Here is a 24,523-nt window from a genome sequence, read left to right on the forward strand (position 1 = left end):
CGTAAATAAAATATAAAAACGAACAGAGCTCCGTCTCCCCGCAACTTCCATTGATTGAGTCTACAACTTTCTCAAAGATTCAACCAATGAGAGGTAGCAATGGTGTTGGAATGGCACCTGGGTAAACCAATGACAAGGCGGTACCGTCGAATATGCGCGCTTTCTCTGTCTGACGTATCTTGGGTCATACCATTCGACTCATATATCCCCCTACATTTTTTCAAAAATAGACTTGACCTCCATCTGTTTATTGGATAAACGCATTTCCCAATCCCAGGAGTCTTTGCTCCATTCTACGTCAATTTAAGAACAAACAAAGAAATTAACCTGCATTTCGTATTTTTTATTTATGACCATGCAAGTTCTGTAATGCCTGAACAATGAAGAATTAAATGTAAAGTAAAATAAAATTATAAATGTAAAACCATGAATGAAATATAGAGAGTAAGCAAGTGGTATAAATATTGGTGGGACGTTCAACATACTAAACTGCAGGCATCTCCAAACGGCGGACTGCGGTGTTGATGGTCCTATCCGGACCCACGACCAATTAATAAATTGTAAAAAAGAGTTTTGTTTTTTTTGTTTTTTTTTAAGATGTAATCTGACGTAACGAACGAATCAAAACGAACGAATCAAATAAACGAATCGTTATAGTGAACTGAACTGAAAGAACTAGTTCCCGGAAAATAATCATTTTGCCCATCCCTACGTTACGGTATTCCACACCAGGCAACGTTTAATTTCTCTTTATTCTCAGGCTTTGCTCCCTATGAGATGTTGTCCCAATCAGTCATTCATGGACATTGTCAATTCACACAGGGCTACATTCTGCTAATCTACCCAAGGTTTCTTATATAACAAAAGACAACAGCACACCAGGCACACTGAATCTATGGGGTCTGGCATTCAAACAAAAGATGATGCAAAAAACACAGGTAGACTGATGTTTAATTGACAAACCCATACAATGTCAGCAAAATAAAAATAAAAGGTAGAACAAAATCAAAAAGCTGTTCATAGAAAACAACATGTCCAAAGAATTTAAGAGATCAAAACACAAATCCATATACTTATTATCCAAGTACGGTTTGAATTAGTTTAGCAGATATAATTACATATCTTTATACATACAAAAATCACAATAAGGTAGAATACAGAAATATCGATCTTCCACTCCACATTCAGGAGTCGAATCACGGCAGCCTGTTCTGTCAAAACAACATCTCGTTTTTGGAGGGCTTATGTTGTTCATCATACACATATGTCATATGTCATCTATCAACATGGTTGTTGTGCGATATTGTTCTTTGTCTAGTTTACCCATGGTCATGTTCATTTAAATTTGGAACAGTACAAATATATGACATCAAGGTCATACTAAATAAATTAGTCATATCAAGGCCTTTCAAAGTTGCTAAGACCCAAGCCCCAGAATTAACTTCAACTATGTCCTTACATTTTTTTAGATGTTTCCCAATGGTACTATTGGCTTCAAGGGAAATTACACCTTTTATATAAAATCATGAATAATCATCAAATATTAAAGTGAACTCAAAATGAGCTCCATGCATGCATTGACTCCATCATTCACCACATGCATCCTCTGCATTCCGTAAGGCACAGCAGACTCATCATTGAATGTGGGTCTGCACCTCTATACATCTGTGCCTCTACACAGATCTACAACACCTCCCTTCCCAGTCTGCAACTCGGCCAGAGAGACATTACATATCAGACACAAAGGAGTCTCAACCCCATCTGTAAAAGTGTGTTCTACTACGTTGCTCTGCGGTGAGACCCCACCTGAGCCCCGCCCCTCTCTAGATTTCCCTGTGGCTACAGCATGGCCGGCTCCTGGGGCCCGGGGCCCTCTGTTTCCTGCATGATGCCCCCCTCAGCAGTGCCCTCCTGGCTGAAAAGGTAGTAGGGGGGGGTCTGCCGCGCCTCGATGATCAGCACGCCCTCGGGGGACAAGGACGCGAAGACCGTCACCGGATCCACATCTGTGGGAATCCTGAGGGGCGAGAGAGATGGACAAAGATAGAAAGAGACAGAGAAACAGAGAGAGAGAAGGGTGAGGAGGAAGAGGGGAGTGGGGAGCGGGGGGGAGACAGGTGGTAAACAATGATAAGCGTCAAACTCCTGGTCTGGTCTACTTGGGTTCTTCTTGGGCTTGTTTTAAATGAGTCAATGTTCTGCCATAATGTGTGGTTGCAAGATTGAGACATGTACGTAAATGGATGCAACAGAAATACACCAATTTATAATTAAAAATAATAAATTGCCAAACCTGAGAATGCTGGAAATGTGCTCTAGCCTACTTGGTAGAGGTCATAGAAAAGGTAGTCACTTTTTCACACTTTGGATTTTCCTTTCAACATATGAACCTCTGCATGTATTGGTATGTATACAAGTGTGAGGACATTCGATTGACACCTCATCAGGAAAGCTAAATTGCCTGCAAGGTGTGAAACAGCATTTAACTCCAGGCGGAGGGAGATACAACTAAATATCAGCAAGAATTGTATTCAATAATATTCCCCCTTATTCATCTTATCTGGCGACTTTTGAAATAATAAAGACCTTATTGCAAGTATCAACTATCTGTAAAAGAGGAAAAAGTATGTGTCCAATTATGTTGGAAAGTCTGCTTGCACAAAGTGTGAGTTTTCCATCACGGTACATTCCAGTTATCTACTTCAGGCATCTGGCAGGCAGACAGGTCAAAGCTAGTGTTCTGTCTTTCTCCCCTTCTGTTCATTATGTCGCTCTCACTCAGGTGAAGAGAATAGCTCTATTTCAGGAGCGTATTCACAGGATTGTGTCCCAGAAAGAAAGTGAGCAGTAACAGATGGATAGAAACATCTGTTATTGTCACTTTAAGATCGTTTAAATATCCCTCAATATTTGATGTTTCACTAATTATGGTCTTTGAACACTTCAAAGGAAGAGCAAACCCTGAAATAACCTATGGATGAAAAGTGGTCTAGTGGGTTACATATTAGTGCTATGGATTGATCCGAGTCCGAGTCTGGTAGTGGATAAGGTATCAGACTCAGACTTAGTGAGGGCAGATCCCCTCAGTAATAAGTTGATAACCAACCACTAAAGAGTCCAAGGGCCCCGGAACGGCTTTGCCCAAACATCCTCAGCAATACGGTTTCTGAAGTGCACATTCTCCCATAAGAACGGTGGTCAGCCAAAGCACTTCAAATGAAGCTCTTTTCTAACATATTGTAGAATATAGCTTTTAATAAACCACCGGCTACTGGGGTGGCTGAACCAGCACTCCAGCGGTTTATGAATCATTTGGGATGGTGGAAACAATGTTTAATGAAGATGCTTCAAGAGTGACACAGTAGGTTCTGCGTCTTGTGAGATATTTCCCGCTAAGAGATGTAAGATAATAGAGGACAATTACATCATCAAAGGAAAGATCATCATTATTATTACAACAGCTCAAGATCACATAAAAACAAGTACATGCACAGCTACAAACAGTACCACCAGTACAGAAGTTGAGGAACAGAACCACCAGTACAGAGGGTGGGGAACAGAACCACCAGTACAGAGGGTGAGGCGGTACCAGTAGAGAGGATGAAGAGGAACCACCAGCACAGAGGGTGAGGAGCCACCAGTACAGAGGGTTAGGAACAGTACCACCGCTACAGAGGTTGAGGAACAGAACCACCAGTACAGAGGGTTAAGAACAGAAACACCAGTACAGAGGGGGAGGAGCCACCAGTAAATAGTTAAGACGCAACGAATAACTAAGTTTAGTCAAGGGTGAACCATGAGTCCAATGATTAACATCCTACAAATCGACTTATCAATATACCATAACTGGATGATCTCCACACCCTCACCCTCTCACACACACTCTTTTAAGGAACAAATAGCAGCACAGGGATGTTCTTCTGTAGTGGAAGTGAAGTCCCTCAGGTTAGACCGTAACTTGAGAAAGAAATGGTATCTGTCTAGTGAAGAGGAGTGGGTTTTTTCCAAAGCAACGCTCAGAATTTTATCTCAAACATTGACTTTGCTGTTGCCAAAAACACTGCAGGGCACAGGATGCTACAGGGGGTACAATACGAGTGACACATACAAAAATAAGTTTAACGTGTGTGTGCACATGTGCCCACACACACACACACACACACACACACACACACACACACACACACACACACACACACACACAGTAGCAGCCGTGCTTCAAGACAGACAGATAGACAGAGAGGGAGAGAGAGAGAGACAGAGAAAAGACAGACAGCCAGACAGAGAGGGAGGGAGAGCCAGAGGGAGAGAGAGACAGACTGACAAACAGACAGACAAACAGACAGACGGAGAGAGACGGAAAGACTGAGAGAAGACAGATCGATAGACAGAGAGGGAGAGAGAGAGCAAGGGGGAGAGACAGACAGACACATAGAGAGAGGGGCCTGAAATACTCCATGAGGCAGTAGTTGAGCTACGGATGTTACATATTAATAGACTATTATTAATAATTTGCCAAAGAAAACTTGAAGTAAACATGTTGATAACTAATTGAAACCCCACACTCCACTCGAGATGTGGATTATTTAACCATTTATATATGCATCTTAATCTCCCTGTAACGGTGCGGCGGCCCGTTACTGCAGGCAATGGATAAAAACAGGACTGACACCGGGAGTTACAAGTACCCTTTTATTTAAACACACACAGAACATTCCAACACGTTCATGACGCCACCTGCAACACACAAAAAAAACATGCGTCATGAGGAAGCCGGTCAGGGGGACACGGTACAAACAAGGAAATCGTAATCACACTCACGTTACGGTTGCGCTGGCTTCCGGGTGTCGGGGACTGCGGGAGGACCCGACGTGAAGTCCGGAAGAACATTTGTGCGGTGGGGGCGTGACGTCAGACGGGCGAGACCAAGTGTGTGAGAGGAGAGGGGTGTGTTGGGGTACTTGGGGAATATTTAAGGTGTCAGGGAAGTAGAGGTTAAGGTTGGGTTTTAGACTAATAGGTCTGGAGTAAGGTGGGTAACTAGGGGTGGGGATAGGTAAATCGGAAATGTGTAGGGGAGGGTTAATTGAATTAAGAGGGGTATGGGTTAGGCCAGGGAGGATATATTCAGGTCCAAATCATGTAGGTGGGGCAGAAGGGTCTGAGGTGAGCGGGTGAAAACACCTGGCTCTTAGATCAGCCAAGGGCTGTATTAGTGCCGAGGGGAGGACTGTTGTTTTTGATTATTGATAGTTTGATTAGTGATAGTTATTTAGAATTATTGATTGGTTTTTTTGTGTATATTCATTATTCATTTTTTTTGCCTCCTGAGGGACATACTCCTGAGGGACGTACCGGAATAAAGTCAGGCCAATGGCCTTACCAACAGCTTTCATACTGCCTCCAATCCTTCCACCGCCGCAAGGCTCATCCTGGTAACAATTGGTGTCAGAAGAAACCGGAGCGCCTCAACAGGGGGCAGTGTGGAAGATGGGACCAAAAGCCAAGCCGGCAAAAGAGGGCGATGTCCTTCACCAGCAGGAAGAGGAACGAGTGGATACCACCAGCACCAGGCCAACAGGGGGAGAGGGACCCTCGGGAAGCGGTAGCCCAGCAGAGGGAGTAGTGTCGGAGCTGGCGAGCATGATGAAGATAATGCTACAGACCCAAGAAGTGAGGGAAAGCAGATGGGAGAAAGTGGTACAGTCCCAAGATCAGCGCTGGAAGGTGATGAGCCACCAATTCCAGCTACTCCAAGGTCAGGTGGGAGACATCCAAGACAGTGAGGCGTCAAGAGCCAACATACCGCAGCTGCTGACGCTGACGGGAGAATCCAGAGAGACAAGGTTTAAGGATCCTAAGCTTCAACCGCTATCGAAAGAGGATGACATCGAACACTTCCTAGCCACGTTCGAGAGGGTGGCAGTGACCTGCAGGTGGCCGGAGTCCACATGGGCCATACGGATGGTGCCACTGCTCACCGGGAAGGCTCGCGGTGCATTCGTCGCCATGGACATGGAAGACACAGACGACTACGCCCTGGTGAAGGAGGCCATTATGAAGAAGTACAATATAAGGCCCGAGACCTACCGACAGAAATTCCGTACGTCAGAGATCTTGCCGGGTGAGACACCAAGAGAATTGTATGTCAGACTAAAAGAATACCTCCAGAAGTGGATCAGGCCTGAGAAGCATTCAGTGAAGGAGATCACAGAGATGATCATCCTGGAACAGTTTATGGATATGCTGGGCGAGGATATGGCCATCTGGGTCCGAGAGCATGATCCCAAGACGGCAGAGGAGGCAGCCAGGTTGGCAGAAGTGTTCCAGTCGGCTCGACTATGCACCAGAGGCCCAAGCACAAGCCGATGGAGCTCAGCCGGAAGGAAATCTGATGGGGGTGATGAGAAGCGTGGTCAGTCTTATGGTAGGTCCACCAGTTATAATAGATGGCCAGATGGTACCAGACAGGACATTAACTGTTATCACTGTGGGAAACCGGGTCACACTAAACAAAACTGTCAGGAGAAGAAAACACAGGACACAAACATGTGCTATGCACCGAGACCACACACACAACACACACCTAACAGCACAGCTCACTCAGTTCAGGTTTTGGTTAATGGAGAAGCTGCAAAAGCTCTCGTTGATACTGGCAGTTCACAAACACTGGTCCATCAGAGTCTAATCCCGTTGGAGGAGTGTAGGGTGAAACCCCCAGTTAAAGTATGCTGTGTCCATGGTGATGTTAGGAGCTATCCTACGGCTGAGATTTTTCTTACCGTGAGTGGCCAGACCTTTTTCATGTCTGTTGCTGTAGCACCCCAGCTGCCTTATAGAGTTGTGTTGGGGCATGATCTACCTATTTTATGTGATCTAATCCCCCAGGTTAAGCACTGTAATGCAGTCACTAGGGCCCAAAGGGCTAGTGAGTTGAGGGCACTTCCCTTTGCAGAGGATGAATTGGTGCTGGGCGTGGAGAGTAGAGGGGAGCGGAAGCATTTGTCAAGGCAGGAGAAGCGCAGACAGAAAATTACAATAGAAGCGGGTCAAGAGAAGCGAGAGTGGACACAACCAAGCATGGCATTGGAGATGGACATACCCACAAACATTGTGGAGTTACAGAGACAGGATAAGACCCTGGAGCTGTGGTTTCAGAAAGCTGCCGGGGGTGTCAAAGGGACACAGAGCACAAGTAGCTGTAGGCAGGAAGAAAGGTACATTCTGAAGAATGATATCCTGTATCAAGTAAAAGGGGAGCGTGAGAACTTGGTGGTGCCCGGCCCTATAAGAGAGAAGGTGATGACCCTGGCCCATTCGATCCCATGGTCTGGACATCTAGGGAAAGACAAAACACTTGCCAGAATAGGGAGCCGGTTTAGCTGGCCGAATATGTACACGGATGTATCCAGTTTCGTCCGTACATGTCCAGAGTGTCAGCTAACCTCAGGTAGAGCAGTCCCACGTGCACACCTACATTCTCTGCCGATCATTGACACACCTTTTTCACGCATTGGGATGGATATAGTTGGCCCACTAGAGAGAAGTAAAGGGGGGTACCGTTACATCTTAGTGTTGTGTGACTATGCCACTAGATACCCAGAAGCATTTCCTCTCAAGAACATCAAGGCAAGACAGGTGGCCAATTGCCTCGTGCAGTTTTTTTCACGGGTGGGAGTGCCAAGAGAGGTACTGACTGATCAGGGCACTAATTTTCTGTCCATACTTCTGAGGCAAGTGTACAATCTGTTAGGCATTAAAGGCATCAAGACCACGCCTTATCATCCCCAGACCGACGGGTTAGTGGAACGGTTTAACCGTACCCTCAAAACCATGCTCCGCCGCTTTGTCTCGCAGACCGGAAAGGATTGGGACGAGTGGCTGCCGTACCTCCTGTTTGCATACAGGGAAGTACCACAGGCCTCCACAGGCTTCTCACCCTTTGAGCTTCTTTATGGTCGGCAAGTGAGGGGGCCTTTGGACCTGTTGAAGGAGCTCTGGGAGGGGCCCAAAGAAGAGAATCAGAATGTGGCACTGTATGTCATCCAGATGAGGAACCGGCTGGAAGAGATGTCTGCACTGGCGCATCAGCACATGGAGCTGGCGCAGAAAAAACAGAAAACCTGGTATGATGGAAAAGCCAGGGAAAGGACTTTTGTGCCGGGCCAAAAGGTGCTGCTCCTTCTGCCCACGGATGAAAACAAACTCCTGGCTAAGTGGCATGGCCCCTATGAGATCACCAGGAGGACGGGAGAGGTCACCTATGAGGTCCACATGCCCGAGCGGGGTAAGAAGAAGCAGACTTTTCATGTTAATCTCTTGAAAGAATTCCATTCCAGAGGCCAAGTGGAGACGCTGTTTGTCCGGGCGGTGACTGAGGACGAGGAGCCAGAGGAGCAGTTTTTCCCGGTCAAGACCACCTCACAGAGGGTGGACATTTCCCATCTGGAGGAAGACCAGCAGGATCAAGTTAAGGAGCTTTTGGACCCCAACTTGTTCCAGGAGAAACCTGGGCGTACGACGGCCGTGGAGCACGACATCATCCTGCAACCAGATGCGTCCCCTCAGCGGAGGAGCTACCGGGTGCCGGAAAGGTTGGTGTGCGCCTTGCGGGAAGAGCTGGATGTCATGCTATCGCTGGGAGTCGTAGAGCCTTCCTCCAGTGACTGGTGCAGCCCAGTGGTGCTGGTGCCGAAGCGAGATGGCACCATCAGATTCTGTATAGACTTCCGGCAAGTCAATACCCTCAGCAAGGTGGACCCCTACCCAATGCCCCGAATTGACGATCTGCTGGAACGCCTAGGGAAGGCGAAGTACATTTCTACGATCGATCTTTCCCGGGGCTATTGGCAAGTGCCACTGAGGGAGCGAGCAAAGGAGATCACGGCTTTCCGGACCCCATTTGGCCTCTATCATTTTCGGGTGATGCCATTTGGCCTGCAGGGGGCGCCAGCCAGTTTCCAGAGACTCATGGACAGCATACTAGCGGGAGTCCATGAGTTTGCTGCAGCCTACCTGGATGATGTGGTGATTTACAGCAACACCTGGCAGGATCATCTGGACCACCTCGAGCAGGTCTTTGGACGGATTCGGGGAGCAGGGCTGACCATAAACCCAAAGAAGTGTGCCCTGGGGCAGAAAGAAGTCAGCTACCTGGGCTACGTGATCGGTGAGGGTGTGATCCGACCACAAGTGGAGAAAGTGGACGCCATGCGCAACTGCACACCTCCGACCACCAAAAAGAAGGTGAGATCCTTTTTGGGTTTAGCAGGATGGTATCGGAGGTTTATTCCTAATTTTTCCGAGAGGGCTTCTCCCCTTTCTGATCTCACCAGGGCGGCGGCACCAAACAGAGTGGTCTGGACGGAGCAGTGCGAATCAGCCTTCCAGGACCTGAAGGGGGCAGTCTGCGGCGACTCTGTCCTGCTGAGCCCAGACTTCGACAGGCCGTTCATTGTCCAGACAGACGCCTCTGGGGTGGGGCTCGGTGCAGTCCTGCTTCAGGAGGTGGACGGGTTCCGGAGGCCGGTCGCATACATCAGCCGGAAGTTGGTCCCGAGGGAGAGGCGGTACTCGGCTGTGGAGCTGGAGTGCCTGGCGATTAAGTGGGCCCTCGACTCCCTGAGGTATTACCTCTTGGGGAGACCGTTTCATCTGGAGACCGACCACAGAGCACTTCAGTGGCTGGAGAGGATGCGTGACACGAACTCCCGGGTCACCAGGTGGTACCTGTCTCTCCAGCCATACAGGTTTACCGTGACCTACCGGCCGGGGGCTACCAACAGAGTGGCAGATTTCCTTTCCCGCATCCCGGAAGGGGGGGTCGAAGGAGTGAGCATGGAGCCCGGCTTGGAAGGGCCTTTTCCTTCCCTGGGACGACAAGAGTCGTCTGTACGGGGGGGGGGTAATGTAACGGTGCGGCGGCCCGTTACTGCAGGCAATGGATAAAAACAGGACTGACACCGGGAGTTACAAGTACCCTTTTATTTAAACACACACAGAACATTCCAACACGTTCATGACGCCACCTGCAACACACAAAAAAAACATGCGTCATGAGGAAGCCGGTCAGGGGGACACGGTACAAACAAGGAAATCGTAATCACACTCACGTTACGGTTGCGCTGGCTTCCGGGTGTCGGGGACTGCGGGAGGACCCGACGTGAAGTCCGGAAGAACATTTGTGCGGTGGGGGCGTGACGTCAGACGGGCGAGACCAAGTGTGTGAGAGGAGAGGGGTGTGTTGGGGTACTTGGGGAATATTTAAGGTGTCAGGGAAGTAGAGGTTAAGGTTGGGTTTTAGACTAATAGGTCTGGAGTAAGGTGGGTAACTAGGGGTGGGGATAGGTAAATCGGAAATGTGTAGGGGAGGGTTAATTGAATTAAGAGGGGTATGGGTTAGGCCAGGGAGGATATATTCAGGTCCAAATCATGTAGGTGGGGCAGAAGGGTCTGAGGTGAGCGGGTGAAAACACCTGGCTCTTAGATCAGCCAAGGGCTGTATTAGTGCCGAGGGGAGGACTGTTGTTTTTGATTATTGATAGTTTGATTAGTGATAGTTATTTAGAATTATTGATTGGTTTTTTTGTGTATATTCATTATTCATTTTTTTTGCCTCCTGAGGGACATACTCCTGAGGGACGTACCGGAATAAAGTCAGGCCAATGGCCTTACCAACAGCTTTCATACTGCCTCCAATCCTTCCACCGCCGCAAGGCTCATCCTGGTAACACTCCCCCTCTCTGTTGCTCCATGTATCTGCTGCTTGCTTCAGGTTGAGCTTAACTGAAGTACACAGACAGCCACTGGGAGCGTTTCAATTGAGCCACTGCAGTGAGATTGATGCTTGGCTAGCCTAGCCGCTGAATAATTAGCCAACAGGAAATTAAAAGGGGCCGGGGTGGCCCAGCGGTGAGACGGTAGGCTGCTATACCAATTAGAGCGACACTTTCAAGTCGTCCACTGTCCAATTAAAAGGTGAACTCATTGATTGTTATGGAATTTCCCATGGCCCGCTTTGATGGGATCAGAGTTCTGCTGCCAACAGAAGACGTCCCAACAGAAGGTGTTGAGACAGTAGCACTTGGTTAAAAGTTTCTGGGCAGCACTCAGTAAAGTGTCACGTATCCTTTCGATGCTGTCATGCGAGTAGACTTGTGAAATTAACCTTGGAAACTAGTCAGATGACTTCGGTCACTGAACCCGCAGTAAACAACTGCCTGTGATGGGCAGTTACTATCATTACATGAAAACGTACACGCTCACAAAAAGCCACATTTGAGTTTGATGTCTATATAGTGGAAGCAATGACTCAAATTAAATTCACATCTGCAATAGCAAGCCTTGTCGAAGGGATGATAAGGCATTGCAGTAAAAGTGGCCCTTTAAAAGTCATTGGAATCAATGTTATTATTAACCATGAATAAAAAAAACAGAACACTATATGCCCTGAAAAGTACAGGACAATGTGATAAGTGAATAGGTGTACATTTGTTATTGTGTATGGCATAACAAATACTCACTGTATCTTCTTTGTGAAATTCTTGGTCACGATGCCTCCCTCCTCCTGCTTCTCCTCGTGTTTGCCTGTCGACGGACGATAGTGGAGCAGTGAGGGAGAAACCTGGATTGAATCATCTCTTGTAATGATTGGTTCTGTCAACGGTGCTATGTATTTCAAGTGAGCAGACAAGGTCAATAAAGATGAGAAACCGCCTTATTGCTAGCACATGTATCTCACACCGCCATCCGTAGATCTATATTCATTATTTCTTGCACAGAATATATAAAACAAGTTTTATCAGCTGTCAGCAAGACAGACGTGCGGGATGCAGGACGGAACAAAACAAAGTTTCTCCTCGTTTGCCTTTAAGAGTCACACGACATTTCTCTGTTCTGCCAGATGGAGTCTCCATCTTGAGTCTGTTTTAAATCACCCCGGAGTCATCGAGTGTTACATACACTCTTTCGACACGCGAGAGAGTCATGTGTGTTTATATGGAGTGAACTCAACCAGACACCCATCCGCTCCTCTTAGGTACAGTGGGCAGACCCACAACACAGAGGCTCCACCAGGGTGACATCTCAGCCTAGAAACCCCCCCCACAACCAAGTAACAAGCCTCCGTTTCCAAGTACTGTTTACGGCTGTTGTGTGGCTCCATACCAGCAGCTGCTCTGGGTCTGCTAAATGTCAGAGGCTGCACCACCACCACCACCACCACCCGCACCCCCCACCCCCACTCACCCCCTTGACCCCTATCCCTGCCAACCACCCACCCACCGGCCAATCAGTGCTGCGAGCTGGGCCCAGCGCTACCCTACACTCTGTGTAGGGTAGGGACATCCTGTGATGTCATTGGCTGTCCAGAGAGCTGCTGGGCGGAGGTGGAAGCAGCCAGGATGTGACATGATGTCTGACAAGCTTCTGGGAGCGTTGCGGTTTGCTGACCAGTGGGATCACATGATTAGCACCACTTCTCAATGACTTAAGGAGTAAAAACTTGCCATCTCCAAAGCAAGTTACGATGGAAAATTGGCCGAGAGGGATCAGCGTGCGGGCTGCCTCTCCCTGTTCCCTGTGTGCCTGACGGAGATATCACATTCCAGACGCATTGTGTAACACGCTCAAGGAAAACAGCGGCCCACATCATCTGATCACACTTTATTTAACAGACAGCACAATAAGCACTGTGCGTCTCATACTCTCCCCTCGCTCCTGTCGCTCTTCCCTCGGACGGTGATTGTTCTGACAGTTGGAACGCGAATCATCAAGTTGTTGTTTTTTCTATTTCTTCCATTGATGCGTTGCGAGAGACGATGGCGTTTCTCGTCTTTCTCCGGTACTGGGTGAACCATGCTTATTACACGCTTGTCACACACTTCCTGTCGACTACTTTTAGAATGAGGTCGACCCACGGACGTCGTCTGTCCGGGATGGAATGACCCAACTAACACAGCGAGGATGTGCTTATCAAAAGCATAGTGTAGTAGACAACAGTGTCCTAGGTTTCCCTGGTATTTGTCTTTTATATGTTAGAAGTATCATGGCAGGACTGGCTCTTTAAATAAAGTACCTCGTCATGCCTTCACATTCAGAAGAATGGCAAAGCAAATGACTCAGGGTGGAGGTTGGGGGTAACATTGGTTTCCAAAGAGCAGAGTCACTACCGTTAAAGAGTGGTTGGGTATAGAGAGACTGTTGTCATGTCCCTGGCCTACATTCTAAATGTAGCTCATTGGGTGGCTGAATGATTCTTCAGGAATCCAAAACAGGTGTCCGAGCTGGAGAATGCTCCAGCCCGTCGCCTCCTCCGAGCGGTCATATGGTCTGGGCCCAAGGCACTAAGTATCTTCTAACTGACCATGTAATGTTCTTGGTGAATGTCTGCAACACTACATTCCACGAGCAATGTTATGTATGCCTTTGGTGTCATGGACGTCAGCACAGAAGCGTTGATCATCAAAGGACGGACTAACTCATTGAAGTACATCTGGTACATTCAGGGTATGGGTTGTTCATAAAATAATGAACATTTAAAAGCGCTTATCTGAGACTGAAAGACTGTAGGCCTACATACACTAAACATCAACCTACCTTTTGCTATTTTCTTCATACTGCTTTGTTATTTTGTTTTATTGTTCTTTAAAATTAGGTTTATCTGCTTAGGGCGTAAGTGTTCGAATTCATATATTATTGATGTGGAATCTCACCTGAAACGTCTACAAAGCCGTCTCTAGTCTTGACGCTGAGCTCCTCCGGCCTGAAACTGTGCACGTTGACACAGACCTTCCAAGGCTCTTCACCGGGGGTCGTGGGGGGCGACGTCTCACTGTACCGGGTGGTGTACACCGTCGGACCCCCCGTGGAGGCGCGCTGGGAGAACCCGGGGCGGAGAGTGGTGCTGAACGGCGAGGTGCTGCTGAGACGGGTGCTGAGCCTGCCTGGTCGAGCCCAGCCCGGCCAGTCCATGGCCAGGTCGTCGGGGAACGGAGTCATGCCGAAGTCGTCCTCCATGAAGCGGTCTCTGAACGGGGACTGCTCCCTAAACGGGGACTCCCCGAACGGATCCCGAGCAATCCGCGGTCGGTTCCCCAGCGTGTAGAAGTCTCCCTCTGCCATGCCAAGCTGTGAGGAGTGTGACGAAAGGAAAATCCAAAAGTTAGGCTCGTTGTTTTACACCAACGATTTAAGAATAGGCCGCCTAGGGCCTTTAAATGTTTCCTTGTGTGTCTTTATAGTAGGCCCACTATCTGTGAAGTACTCAGCATAACGTCACGCAACTTCACTAAAACTTCACTGCTCTAACTACAAGCTCAACGGCAGCTTACCGTTTTAAACTTCACTTGTAGTCGACTTCTTCTTCTGAGTGATTTTTATACGTCGGCTTGGCTCCTAACAGGGGTCCAGAAAGTGCTGGTTGGATCTTCAACCCACCAGGCTCAGCAGCTGACCAGAGAACCGCCCCTCCTCACCAAATACAGCTTTTCGTGACCTGTCACTCACACACCAAGATAGATCTGTCGAACAGACCCCTCCCCCCTGATGCAAATAGAGGACCACGCATTGGGCAAGACTGGTCAAACACACTGACATCACGACACGGATCCAACTGCAGAGGTAATGGTTGTTTTCTGTTTGGACTCGGCTCAGATTACTGAACCTGGAGTTGTTTATTTGTAGGCTTAATGCGAGCTATGTCAAATGTGTGTTACCCAGGCCCTAAGGTTGATAGTCAGCCGAGTCCCTAAGAATGACCACAAGAAGGACTGCAGACAATATTGTTTTATTTATTTTTATAACATGGCCCTATAGTTTATAGTTTACTCTTCACATAAAGGGAATGTTATTTCCGGGGACACGATATATGAAGTGAAATTCAGCCACTGTTAAATGGGTCAGGAGGAAAATCATATCATCTTGTAAAATACCTATGTTTCTTTGTATGGGTAGTAATGGAGTAGGCTATGCATTATTTAACACAGAAACACCAATTTACTATCAGATTTCTAGGACATTCTTAGAGCATTTTTGAAGAGGAACACAAAAAGTAAAGACAAAACGTAGAACAATTATTTAAAATAAGATCACAAAGACGAAGAGTTGATGTCACTTAACAATATGATTAAATAACCATGTAGACCTATACAACACCCATCTTTATCTATACAGTTCATATCTACACCTCGTTCATTATACCATATTAAATTAATTTTTATTTAACATTGTGGAAGAGCTGATGTAGAAAAAATGGGACATCATTACACTGAAAACTCTTCTATTTGGACGTGTGTGGCACCCCACACTGTCAGACGAAATTATGAATCAGGAGTTACTACAATGGAATAATGGCTTTCCCTCATGTGGCCATTGGACTTGACATCCAGTGAAAGGAATGACCAGAGAGCGAGTTTCACTACAAAGGTCAGAGAGCCAGATGATGATATTGGGATCAAATCAATCAGACTTTCTATAAAACTGTTGTAATTAGTTCAACAGACACACAGCAGACTACACAACAAGCGCGGGTTGCATAGAAAGATTGGCGACTACAAATATACACAAAGATAGAAATGGTACAAATGTTTGGATGTGCTTTTGGACGTTTCACCATTCAATCTGATCAGTGCAAAATCAAAAGATGAGGTATGTGTTGTCTTTCTCAGCGGGTACATGAATAAATAACAGTTGTGTCACAAATGAAAAAAGGACAAAGCAACCAAATAAACAGCTTAAATAGAAATATACGTTAAACCAAACTTTCAAAGCAACAATATATAAAAACACAACTTTAAAATATGTCTTGCTCCGGTCAGAGTAGCAGACACCTGCTCCCGCCTGGCTGTCAAAGGAAATATGTCCTGAGATATTCTGGGGGGTTTTTTCAGCAGAGAACTCTCACAGACTCTCCTCTGCACGTTTTTGGAAGGCGTCCCATTATATTACCCAGGGCTGACATCTCAATTGCTTTTCCACTTGATCAGAAGATAAATTAACCTGGCCTTTCAAGTGACAGGCCGTTTGCTTGCCGTCCGGGCAACCGCCTCCTTTCATTTTTCAGTGTTTCTTTCATTCTTTGTGTTCTGAAGTGCGGAGACCAAAGCGATAAACCTCTCCTTATACCCGATAACGGGCCCTCTACCACAGTATGAAAACACATGGATCAAACAGCAACCCCGTTACAGAATCAATCTTTGCAAAAGGTCTGCACGTGATAGCAAAATTGTGGTGTCCAATCAACGTTAAATGACCCCGCTCAATGCATTTCAAACAAATGACCTTATCAACGATATAACATAACCATAGATTGACGGTTTGACAGCGCCTGACAAAACTTGACATACCACGCCATACACTTCCCAAGGTGTGTCTCTGAGTGCAGATGAGACAACATGAGAAGAGATGTAAGAGGCAAGGACACCCTCGGGGGTTGTTTCACTTCTTCAAGCCTAAAACCGATGCAGAGACATGCGTAGCTGATACAGTTCAACCATCCCTGCTTTTTACGCAAATGCAACACAAATAAATACGTTGTCATCATCAGCCTCTCGTCGTGCTCTGAAATACTACCGCCTGGTTTTGCTGCTTTTCTTCAACCTCACATAACTAGGACTCCTGCTGCGACTGCTCCGAGTCCCGAAGATGGAGTTCCAGGAGGAGCTGCGGCTGTTGCTCCTGTAGCAGTGGCCAGAGGTCAGACTGCGGCCTCGTGTGAAGATACTGCTCCACGACGATACGCTGGTGGAACGGCAGCTGGATGAGGGACTAGGCCGGAAGTAGGGAATGGGTCTCTTCCTGGCACTGTGGGGGAGGGGAAACCAGAGAAGGTTAACATGGGGCACGCTACAATGTTAGACAAACAGACAGAAGGGCAGGCAGGCAGACAGACAGATAGATAGCTCTATCAATCAATTTACTTCCATTTAACCCAGAAGGGCACATGTGGCTGCAACAACAAAGCAGATACCAAAATATTCATCTAAAAAGCCAGTGACTTTGAATCATGCTGCCTTCACCTTGTGATTCTCCGTGCTTCCAGGTGACTTGGTGAGTCTCTCCTCCTTTTCCTCATGGGGGAGTAGGACTTCCTCCTGCTCTTCCTCCTCTCCTTATTCCTCCGCTTCCGGGCTTTTTCCTTGTAGTTGGACGACCGCTTCCTGTCTCGGGGTCTAAAGAGTTTGACATGACAAAACACTGTCTCAATGAGTACAAACGGGTGAGGGATGGAGAGCAGGGGGATGAATGGTTTTAGGCTCATGTTACCTGTCAGGACTGTATCGACAGTAGCTGTCTCTGGAGGTGGTGCTGGCCATGCTGCCCCTCCGCCTACAAGCATCCGAGGAGCTTGGAGAGCGGGAGTACGAGCTAGAACGAGATAAGATACAAGACGACAATAGCCTCAAACCATGAACATCACAACGTCAAGTCATGGACTTCTGGGTCAAGTTGTGGACTTCAGGGTCAAGGTGTGGAGTTCAGGGTCAAGATGTGGACTTCAGGGTAAAGGGGTGGACTTCAGGGACAAGGTGTGGACTTCAGGGCCAAGGTGTGGACTTCAGGGTCAAGTCGTGGACTTCAAGGTCAAGCTGTGGACTTCAGGATCAAGCTGTGGACTTCAGGGTAAAGGGGTGGACTTCAGGGTCAAGGTGTGGACTGCAGGTTCAAGGTGTGGACTTCAGGGTCAAGGTGTGGACTTCAGGGTTCAAGGGGTGGACTCCAGGGTCCAGGGGTGGACTTCAGGGGTGAGTCAGTGACATTTATTTGAACAACTTATTCAGCAAATTGCTTTTAACTGAAGCAACTTATCGTGAAACCAGATACAAGTCGTTAAGAAACAACCGGGGGAGGGGGGGGGGGGATCAAACCCAGGACCTTTCGGATGGGAATCGAACACCTTCACTATCCTACCACCATATCACACATATAATACATAACATTATACATAAAGAAAGAGAGAGCTGTACCTGCAAAATGACAGTGACCGGCTCCGGGATGAGTGTCCTGTATGTGTGGAGCTCCCACAGGAAAAGTTCCTACTTGGACTGCGCCTGACGGACCTCTCCCTCCGCCTCCTACGAGAGGAGCGACTCCTCTTCAGCTTAGAACGCTTCCTCTTCCGTGGACGCACATCCTCACCTTCCACGCTCAGCGCCTTACTATTTGTTTGAAAGCAAAAAATTAAAGGATGTACAGTTCATAATGATTCACACTATCTAAGGTAGCCCTTAATAGCAGTTCTGTCATCTCAAGATTCAATCCAATCAATGGAATGCCGACCTACCTTGTCCCGTCGTAGAAGGTTGAACTCTCAGCGAGAGGATTGCACAGCGAGGTGTAACTTGTCACAGAGTTTCCTGAATCAGAGGCGTTGTCGCGCTCTGTGATCTTCAGCTTATCGGGAGATGCCAAACCCTGGCATTGTTTGCTGCTGTCTACGATGCCACTTGGTTGAGAGATGCTGTTTTTATTGGAAGGCGGGGAAGACGTGTCGTTCCCAGAATCGTAATCATGATGGCCTTGATTCCCTTTAGCGTCTAATATCTTGTCTCCAAATTGTAATGGCAAAATCTGCAGAGACAGAAAAGTAAAATCTCAAACCACTGATTTGCTATCTGGAGCAGGCTACCTGTTAGATTACACAAAGGCAGATATTCCCTTTAAGGCATAGAAAAGAAGAAGTTCTACAGTTCAGAAAAAGACTTTGAAAGATGACATGCAAATTTTGTGGCATGCGAATAACCATGAAATCAATGTACACTCTGGTAAACCCTACAGGAAACTAAGAAAGAATTGAGCTTAATTAACTCTAAGCTAAAAAAAGATAAGATATGAAAGGAACAATAAACAAAACAGAAAGAAGAAGAAACTGCGTGAGAAGATCTACCGGCTCTATCTTGAAAGAGAGAGAAATAGAAAACAATAACCCCCCCCCCCCCTGCCAATTAAGTTAATGCTATTTTACAGAACATTGAACACACTTCAAAAAATGGGCATTATGTAGAAAGGAAATGGATTGCAGACAAAGAGAGATCCCATGAGTCTAACTACTAACAGCCCTTCAGAACATTGCCTCTTTGTTTTCCTGCTATGTAAGACCCTACTGCGACCTACAGTAAACCCTAAACTGCGGATAGCATCGACTTACCAATCAAGATTTCCTCCTTAAGTACGTAAGGTGTAAGAAAAGGGGAGAGCGGGCAACATAAGTGCATCATTAGAGTTGTGAATTGCAAGTAAAAGACAATAACCCTCTCTGCAAACCCAGAGCCAGTGAGATGAACATCCGGCATGTTCCTTTTTCTTTCCTTCAAAAGGTAGCTTGATTTGTTTTATAGGGATAACAAAGTTACCGGCGATGTAGTGGTACTGAAACAGGGTTGCTTATCGCGTGCCATAATTTAAGTTCTTCTGAAAAAAAAAATGGAGGATTGATTTATAGTTTTTAGAATATGATTTATAGTTTTCGTGCATCACTGTTATTACGATTTTTGGGTTCACGTATAGAAAAGTGTGTTTTGACATTAGAACATACAGTACAAAAAAAAATAAAATCACTTTCTATTACCATATGCATGCCAACTTTTCGCATAAATCGGAGCGCATTTTGAAGCACAACAAGGTTCAAATGAACAACAATTATTTGGCAGTAGTGAAATATCGATTTGATTTAAGTATACAAATTGTAGATACCAGTCAATGTTTCTTTCAAATAATGCCATTTCAAAAGTATGTTATTGGTAAATGTATTTAGAAACACCTTGAAAATGTTGACAGAAATCAACACAGAAAAACGAGGGACTGATTGTATACTTTTCTTTTGTGTCTAACATAATTAATGTAAAAATGTGCAAAATGACATGGCTGTAGGTTCTAGGAAAAGTGAATTCCTTATTTCTACTGATAAATTACTTTATTATTCATCAGAGAGAGGAAAAAAATCCAAACGCTTCTAATTAGGTATTTTTAGTGTTTCAATTTGGCTATGAAGGTAAACTAAATTGGAGGCACTTAACGCTAACATTGTGTCAACATGATTGAATCTCAATTGAAAGCCCTGTGGTGTGGGATAACAAACTGCTTGTCTGATTAACATAGTATACTGATTGCTGTTGGGGAGAATAATGTGTTTTGATTCCCAAGCATACATGAGAATAAACTAAATGATGCACCTATTTTTCCAGAAGATTACTTTTGAGGGTGTAAATGCATTGATTACTGTAGTTTCCTGTAAATATTTTTTCTGATATATTTTTCTGTCATTTTGTCATAATTTTGTCATCGTCTAATCCAGTTATACAAGCAGGCAGTGGCGTAAATATCGACGGTGCAACCGGTGCACTGCACGGGGGCCCAGACGCCGTCAGGGGCCCATGGAGCAAGAAAAAAAGGACTGGCAAATGTGTCGGGTGCGCCCTCTGGTGGCGTCCTTAATTAGTTAATTAAATTATACGAAACAAGCAAAATGAAACCACACATGTTCCCAAATTGAACGGACAAGGGAGGGGGCAGAGGATTCATTGTTAGGGCGCACTGAAACCCTCCCCCCCATACTTAGGGTATTCCAAGTATAGGAAAATACTGAGCTGTATTTATTACCAGTTTGCACATTTGTTTCCTTGCATTTCAGTTAATATAATGAGAACTTAGAGCATTAGGCAGGGTCCAGTACTATAATCAACCCTTGCTGTCAGAATTGCTATGAGTGATCCAAATCTACAGATTGTATTAAATACAAAGCAATTTCATTTTTTTTTAATTAATTTTGCAACAAAAAAAGACAGCACTCAGCTCTTCTTTTCGACCAATAACCTTTTGTCAAAGAATTAATACTTTGAATGAGAAACATTTCCTTGAAATATAAAAATTGTTAGAGCCTCAATAACTTTGAACTTGTTCTTCTACATTGACCTAGAGTATATGCAGCAATCGTTCAGCCTCCAAAAGTTTAATTTAATCCACAAGATTTCAAGGTATGTCTTCAGATGGTATTCATCAATCAATCGGAACATCAAGAGTAATTAAAATGGCATTTGATTTGAGTGGCTTTCCACCTTGTTTAAGTTAAAAAGAATACACATGGTTGCAGATAACACAAGAGACGATTTACTAATTTCTGTTCCTGAAGATAAGGGCTGTCAATGGCGGACATGTTCTACTGAAGCTTAACTACTACTGCAAAAGCTTCTCTGTTATGAACCACTATGCATGGCAACCTTTCAAAACTCAAAGAATCTCCACATGGTCACAGTACATTTTTATGCTAAGTTAAAAGTTAAAATAAGGAGTTCATGGAAGGAGAGAAGGAAGTCATTTAGGCCATGTACAACTTCTGTTAGGTTTCAAAATGATATGGCTGCAAAACATAGTAGACACTGCATAACCTGAATATGTTAATGATTTGAAGTTTATCTATGTGTACTTGTTCCCAACCAACGTTGAATCTTTAATTACTGAAACATCTCCACATTGGTCCTCAGTGTTTGACATGGCCCCACTTCGTGAGGAGTTCAGATGAAGCTGCGAGTGGTTGTTTCCCAGCAGTACTTACGGTGCCATTGGAGAGGGCGGAGACATATTGTGGAGCAGTATTACACACTGACTTGACCGCTGGTCTCCAGTCCAGGTCTCTTTGGTTCAGCTTTGTCCTGCACTCCTCTCGCCCCGAGTCATGCTCCTCCACCTCATGTAGATGATACCTTTGGGGCGCAGGAACAACACACTTAACACAACCTTCAAGATGACATTAGCAGAATAAGAAACCAATGTGTTCTGTTTTAATGGGCTGTTTGGCCTTTCGGGTCGTGGTGTTGACGACAGACAGGACAGTGTAGCACAGCTGATACTGATCAGTGATAAAAAAAAGAAGCATTTTCCAACATTTTATTAAAGTAACATTTTGTCTAAATGATGATTAAAAATTTCCCCGTAACGTATTATATGGGGGCCAAAACGGAATTTCCTTCCCGCCACCCCACGCTGTCTTAAGCTGGTTTCACACCGCCGCGCGGCAACTCGCCGCCTCCATTCATTTCAATGAGGGAAGGGTGGCAGAGAGGAGACGATTACAAAAGCGGCTGTTGCCCAGGAAGAGGTTGCCGCCAACGTGAACGCGCACAGATTTTCCCTGCCGCTCAGCTTTCCTCGTGTTGAAACTTTCAGCGGTAGCCGCCCGGCGGCGGCAGCAGCCGCTTTTGAAAGGGCCTGGCACTTCACACCGCCGCACGGAACCCTCCGGCAGCGAGGCGGTTATAAGGGCGGTTGCCGCGCGGCGGTGTGCAAGCACCTTTACTTAGAGGAATCATGAGCAACTGAATGCCATAAGGATTTAAGGAGGGATCCCAGATGAGGCAGAGAGACTAATCTAGCCTGCCTCACGCAGCTACACTCAGCCAAACTGGTGATATCAAGCCAGGCGACAAAAGGAAAGCTTATTGGCTTGTCGTTCAACCATAGCAGTGGAGGGAAACATGGTATTTCAGAAAAAAAAAGTATTGATTCAAGAAATCAAAGCATTTTTTTTTCTTGACTCAAATGAAACATGAAGCTAGAGATAATAAAATAAATCAAGCAAGAGTAAAAATGTGTGGAACTCTAGACGCCAACAACTGCAAGCTAATTTATAACATTAGCGAGAAGCTCATAGAAATTGATAGCATTACATTAGCAACATGCCACCTAATTGATATCAATCAATGCTTTAGCTGCAGCTAAATGTCAGAGATTGACATTTGCAATTTTTCATCACATAAATGATAATGACCTGTTTGATTTATGAACTCGTATCTTGTGTCGATGGAAACACGGTTCACAGCAATGTGCCTTGCATCAGCTGGAGGGGCACGCTTCCTGCTCTGTTCACAGGACTATTTATCCGAAACGTAATCCTTCATATATACATCCCTCATTGCCCGGGTTCCTGAGTCATTTCCTCTGAAGAAAGTAAGATAAGAGGATGGGGGGGCAGGGGATGGGGTTAGCGGGGGATGGCCGGACGCGTGAGTCCCCTCTCCCCCTATCAGTCATCAGTGTGGTATGGCCGGGACGCGGCCGATGCTCGGAGCTGATAAGATAAATCGGAGGGAGAGGAAGAGCCTTGGGGGAGGAGGGTATGGGGAGAGACACTGTGCTGTACCTGCTCTCTGCAGATGACCGCCAGGACGAACTGTCGGACTCAGACCTCCGGTGACGGTGTCTCCGGTGGGGTCGACTCCGTGAGCTGGAGGAGGTTGAGAACAGAACAGAAAAAAGACGCAAAAAGAGACAATTGATCAATGCAAGTTATTTACAAGGAATACCAACAACAATGGAATTATACCAAATTATACCGAATCATATCTGGGAAAAAGACTATGCACACTACCAAAGTTGATTTGATCCTGATCTGCGCAACAGATATACTGGAGCTGTACTACCATATGCAAGAGGCTGAAGCCACCAAAGGCATTTAGCCAAAGAGGAACAACGAAAATGTCACCACAGCATGAAATTGGTTGCTCTTATTCTCCCTGGCACTTTGTCCCCTGCTCTTGTGCTTCGTGCTTTCAATCCGTTTTCCTCCTGACATGCAACAATGTTCACACCTTGATCAAAACATAAAAGCTCCCATTTTGTGTATACCTGAAGTAATCTCAGAGCATGTTATCTTGTCTCAGGCTTTTAGGAAAACACTATTCCCCCACATTAGGGGGTAGAGAGAGGAAGTCAAACAAGAGCATTGGATCATTTATGATGCTTTTAAAAGATAATACGCTAGCCTTTATAACCTGATACTGTAACCGAATAAGCTCCTTTGGTAACCTTTTGTTCTACCACCAAATACAAACCTTTTCTTGTGCTTGCGCTCATCCTTCTTCTTATGCCTCAAACTGGATGAACTGTTTGGATGAAGAGAAGAATTCAATATAACATTAAATAAGTAACTCTACAATTCCACAAGAAAGTTTGAGATCTAATAATATACATATATCTTTGATTCAGACTAGATAGACTTCTTTCAATCGTAATTATTTTTAAGGATTTGTAGCAGTGATCATGGATTCCTTATGATAATAACACAAATTATAAAAAAATGCTGTTGCACATACCTGTGTTTGGACTTTTTGTATGAATACCTGTAACAGAAATCGGAGAGAATTCATTGTTTAGTGGTCTACATGGTCTGCATTTCATCTGGATCAGACCAGATCTGAGTGCTGGGTGGTCTACAGACCAGATCTGAGTGCTGGATGGTCTACAGACCAGATCTGAGTGATGGGTGGTCTTACCGATGCCGCTTGCTCCTCTTTGAGCTCTTCTTGCTCTTCTTCTTCTTCCTGGGCGGTGACAGACTGTAGGAGGGAGACCTGGGGACGTCAAGATCCCCGTTGATCACTACTGCTCTTTACTTATCACAGACATGTTGTTAGAGCGCAAGAGGGGTTTCAAAGCACCTTCTCTTTGTCTCTCAGATATGCCGGCATGCAGTGTTGTTCAGTTCACAAATTTTAAATTGAACTAGTTCAGTTAAACGCTCATAATTCAAAAT

At 45.8% G+C, this 24,523-nt stretch overlaps 2 protein-coding genes across 4 annotated transcripts in view; both read right to left on the reverse strand.

Annotated features, from left to right (window-relative positions):
• Nucleotides 1–933: 933 nt before the first annotated feature.
• Nucleotides 934–14,491, reverse strand: hspb8 (heat shock protein b8). Of its 2 annotated transcripts, XM_060064402.1 has the most exons (4): nucleotides 14,331–14,491; nucleotides 13,713–14,127; nucleotides 11,523–11,586; nucleotides 934–2,017 (listed from the first exon to the last, which is right to left on the reverse strand). In XM_060064402.1, the coding sequence occupies exons 2-4, from the start codon at nucleotides 14,119–14,121 to the stop codon at nucleotides 1,840–1,842; spliced, it is 651 nt and encodes a 216-aa protein (XP_059920385.1). In that variant the 5' UTR covers nucleotides 14,122–14,127; nucleotides 14,331–14,491; the 3' UTR covers nucleotides 934–1,839. The 2 variants fall into 2 exon arrangements, with proteins under 2 accessions (XP_059920385.1, XP_059920384.1); XM_060064401.1 differs by having other exon boundaries at nucleotides 13,713–14,468.
• A 278-nt stretch (nucleotides 14,492–14,769) lies between these two features.
• The window catches only part of srrm4 (serine/arginine repetitive matrix 4), a 62,524-nt gene continuing 52,770 nt past the window's right edge, over nucleotides 14,770–24,523 (reverse strand). For both annotated transcript variants that reach the window (XM_060066011.1, XM_060066012.1), the window contains 10 exons: nucleotides 24,264–24,341; nucleotides 24,084–24,110; nucleotides 23,823–23,873; nucleotides 23,132–23,215; nucleotides 21,548–21,695; nucleotides 18,281–18,567; nucleotides 17,964–18,155; nucleotides 17,263–17,364; nucleotides 17,016–17,168; nucleotides 14,770–16,800 (listed from right to left, as the gene is read on the reverse strand). In XM_060066011.1, the coding sequence (XP_059921994.1) occupies nucleotides 16,566–16,800; nucleotides 17,016–17,168; nucleotides 17,263–17,364; nucleotides 17,964–18,155; nucleotides 18,281–18,567; nucleotides 21,548–21,695; nucleotides 23,132–23,215; nucleotides 23,823–23,873; nucleotides 24,084–24,110; nucleotides 24,264–24,341 (1,357 nt within the window). In that variant the 3' untranslated portion in view covers nucleotides 14,770–16,565. The remainder of the gene's footprint in view (nucleotides 16,801–17,015; nucleotides 17,169–17,262; nucleotides 17,365–17,963; nucleotides 18,156–18,280; nucleotides 18,568–21,547; nucleotides 21,696–23,131; nucleotides 23,216–23,822; nucleotides 23,874–24,083; nucleotides 24,111–24,263; nucleotides 24,342–24,523) is intronic.

Source organism: Gadus macrocephalus, chromosome 11 (assembly GCF_031168955.1).
Source record: "Gadus macrocephalus chromosome 11, ASM3116895v1".
Lineage (NCBI taxonomy): Eukaryota > Metazoa > Chordata > Actinopteri > Gadiformes > Gadidae > Gadus > Gadus macrocephalus.

Excerpts from the sequence above, each read along its gene's own strand:
- hspb8 (XM_060064402.1), bottom strand. The coding sequence starts at position 14,121 with ATGGCAGAGGGAGACTTCTACACGCTGGGGAACCGACCGCGGATTGCT. Across the intron at positions 11,587-13,712 it reads CGGCTTTGTAGACGTTTCAG|GCAAACACGAGGAGAAGCAG; the intron begins GTGAGATTCCAC and ends GTCCGTCGACAG. Across the intron at positions 2,018-11,522 it reads AATTTCACAAAGAAGATACA|GATTCCCACAGATGTGGATC; the intron begins GTGAGTATTTGT and ends CTCGCCCCTCAG.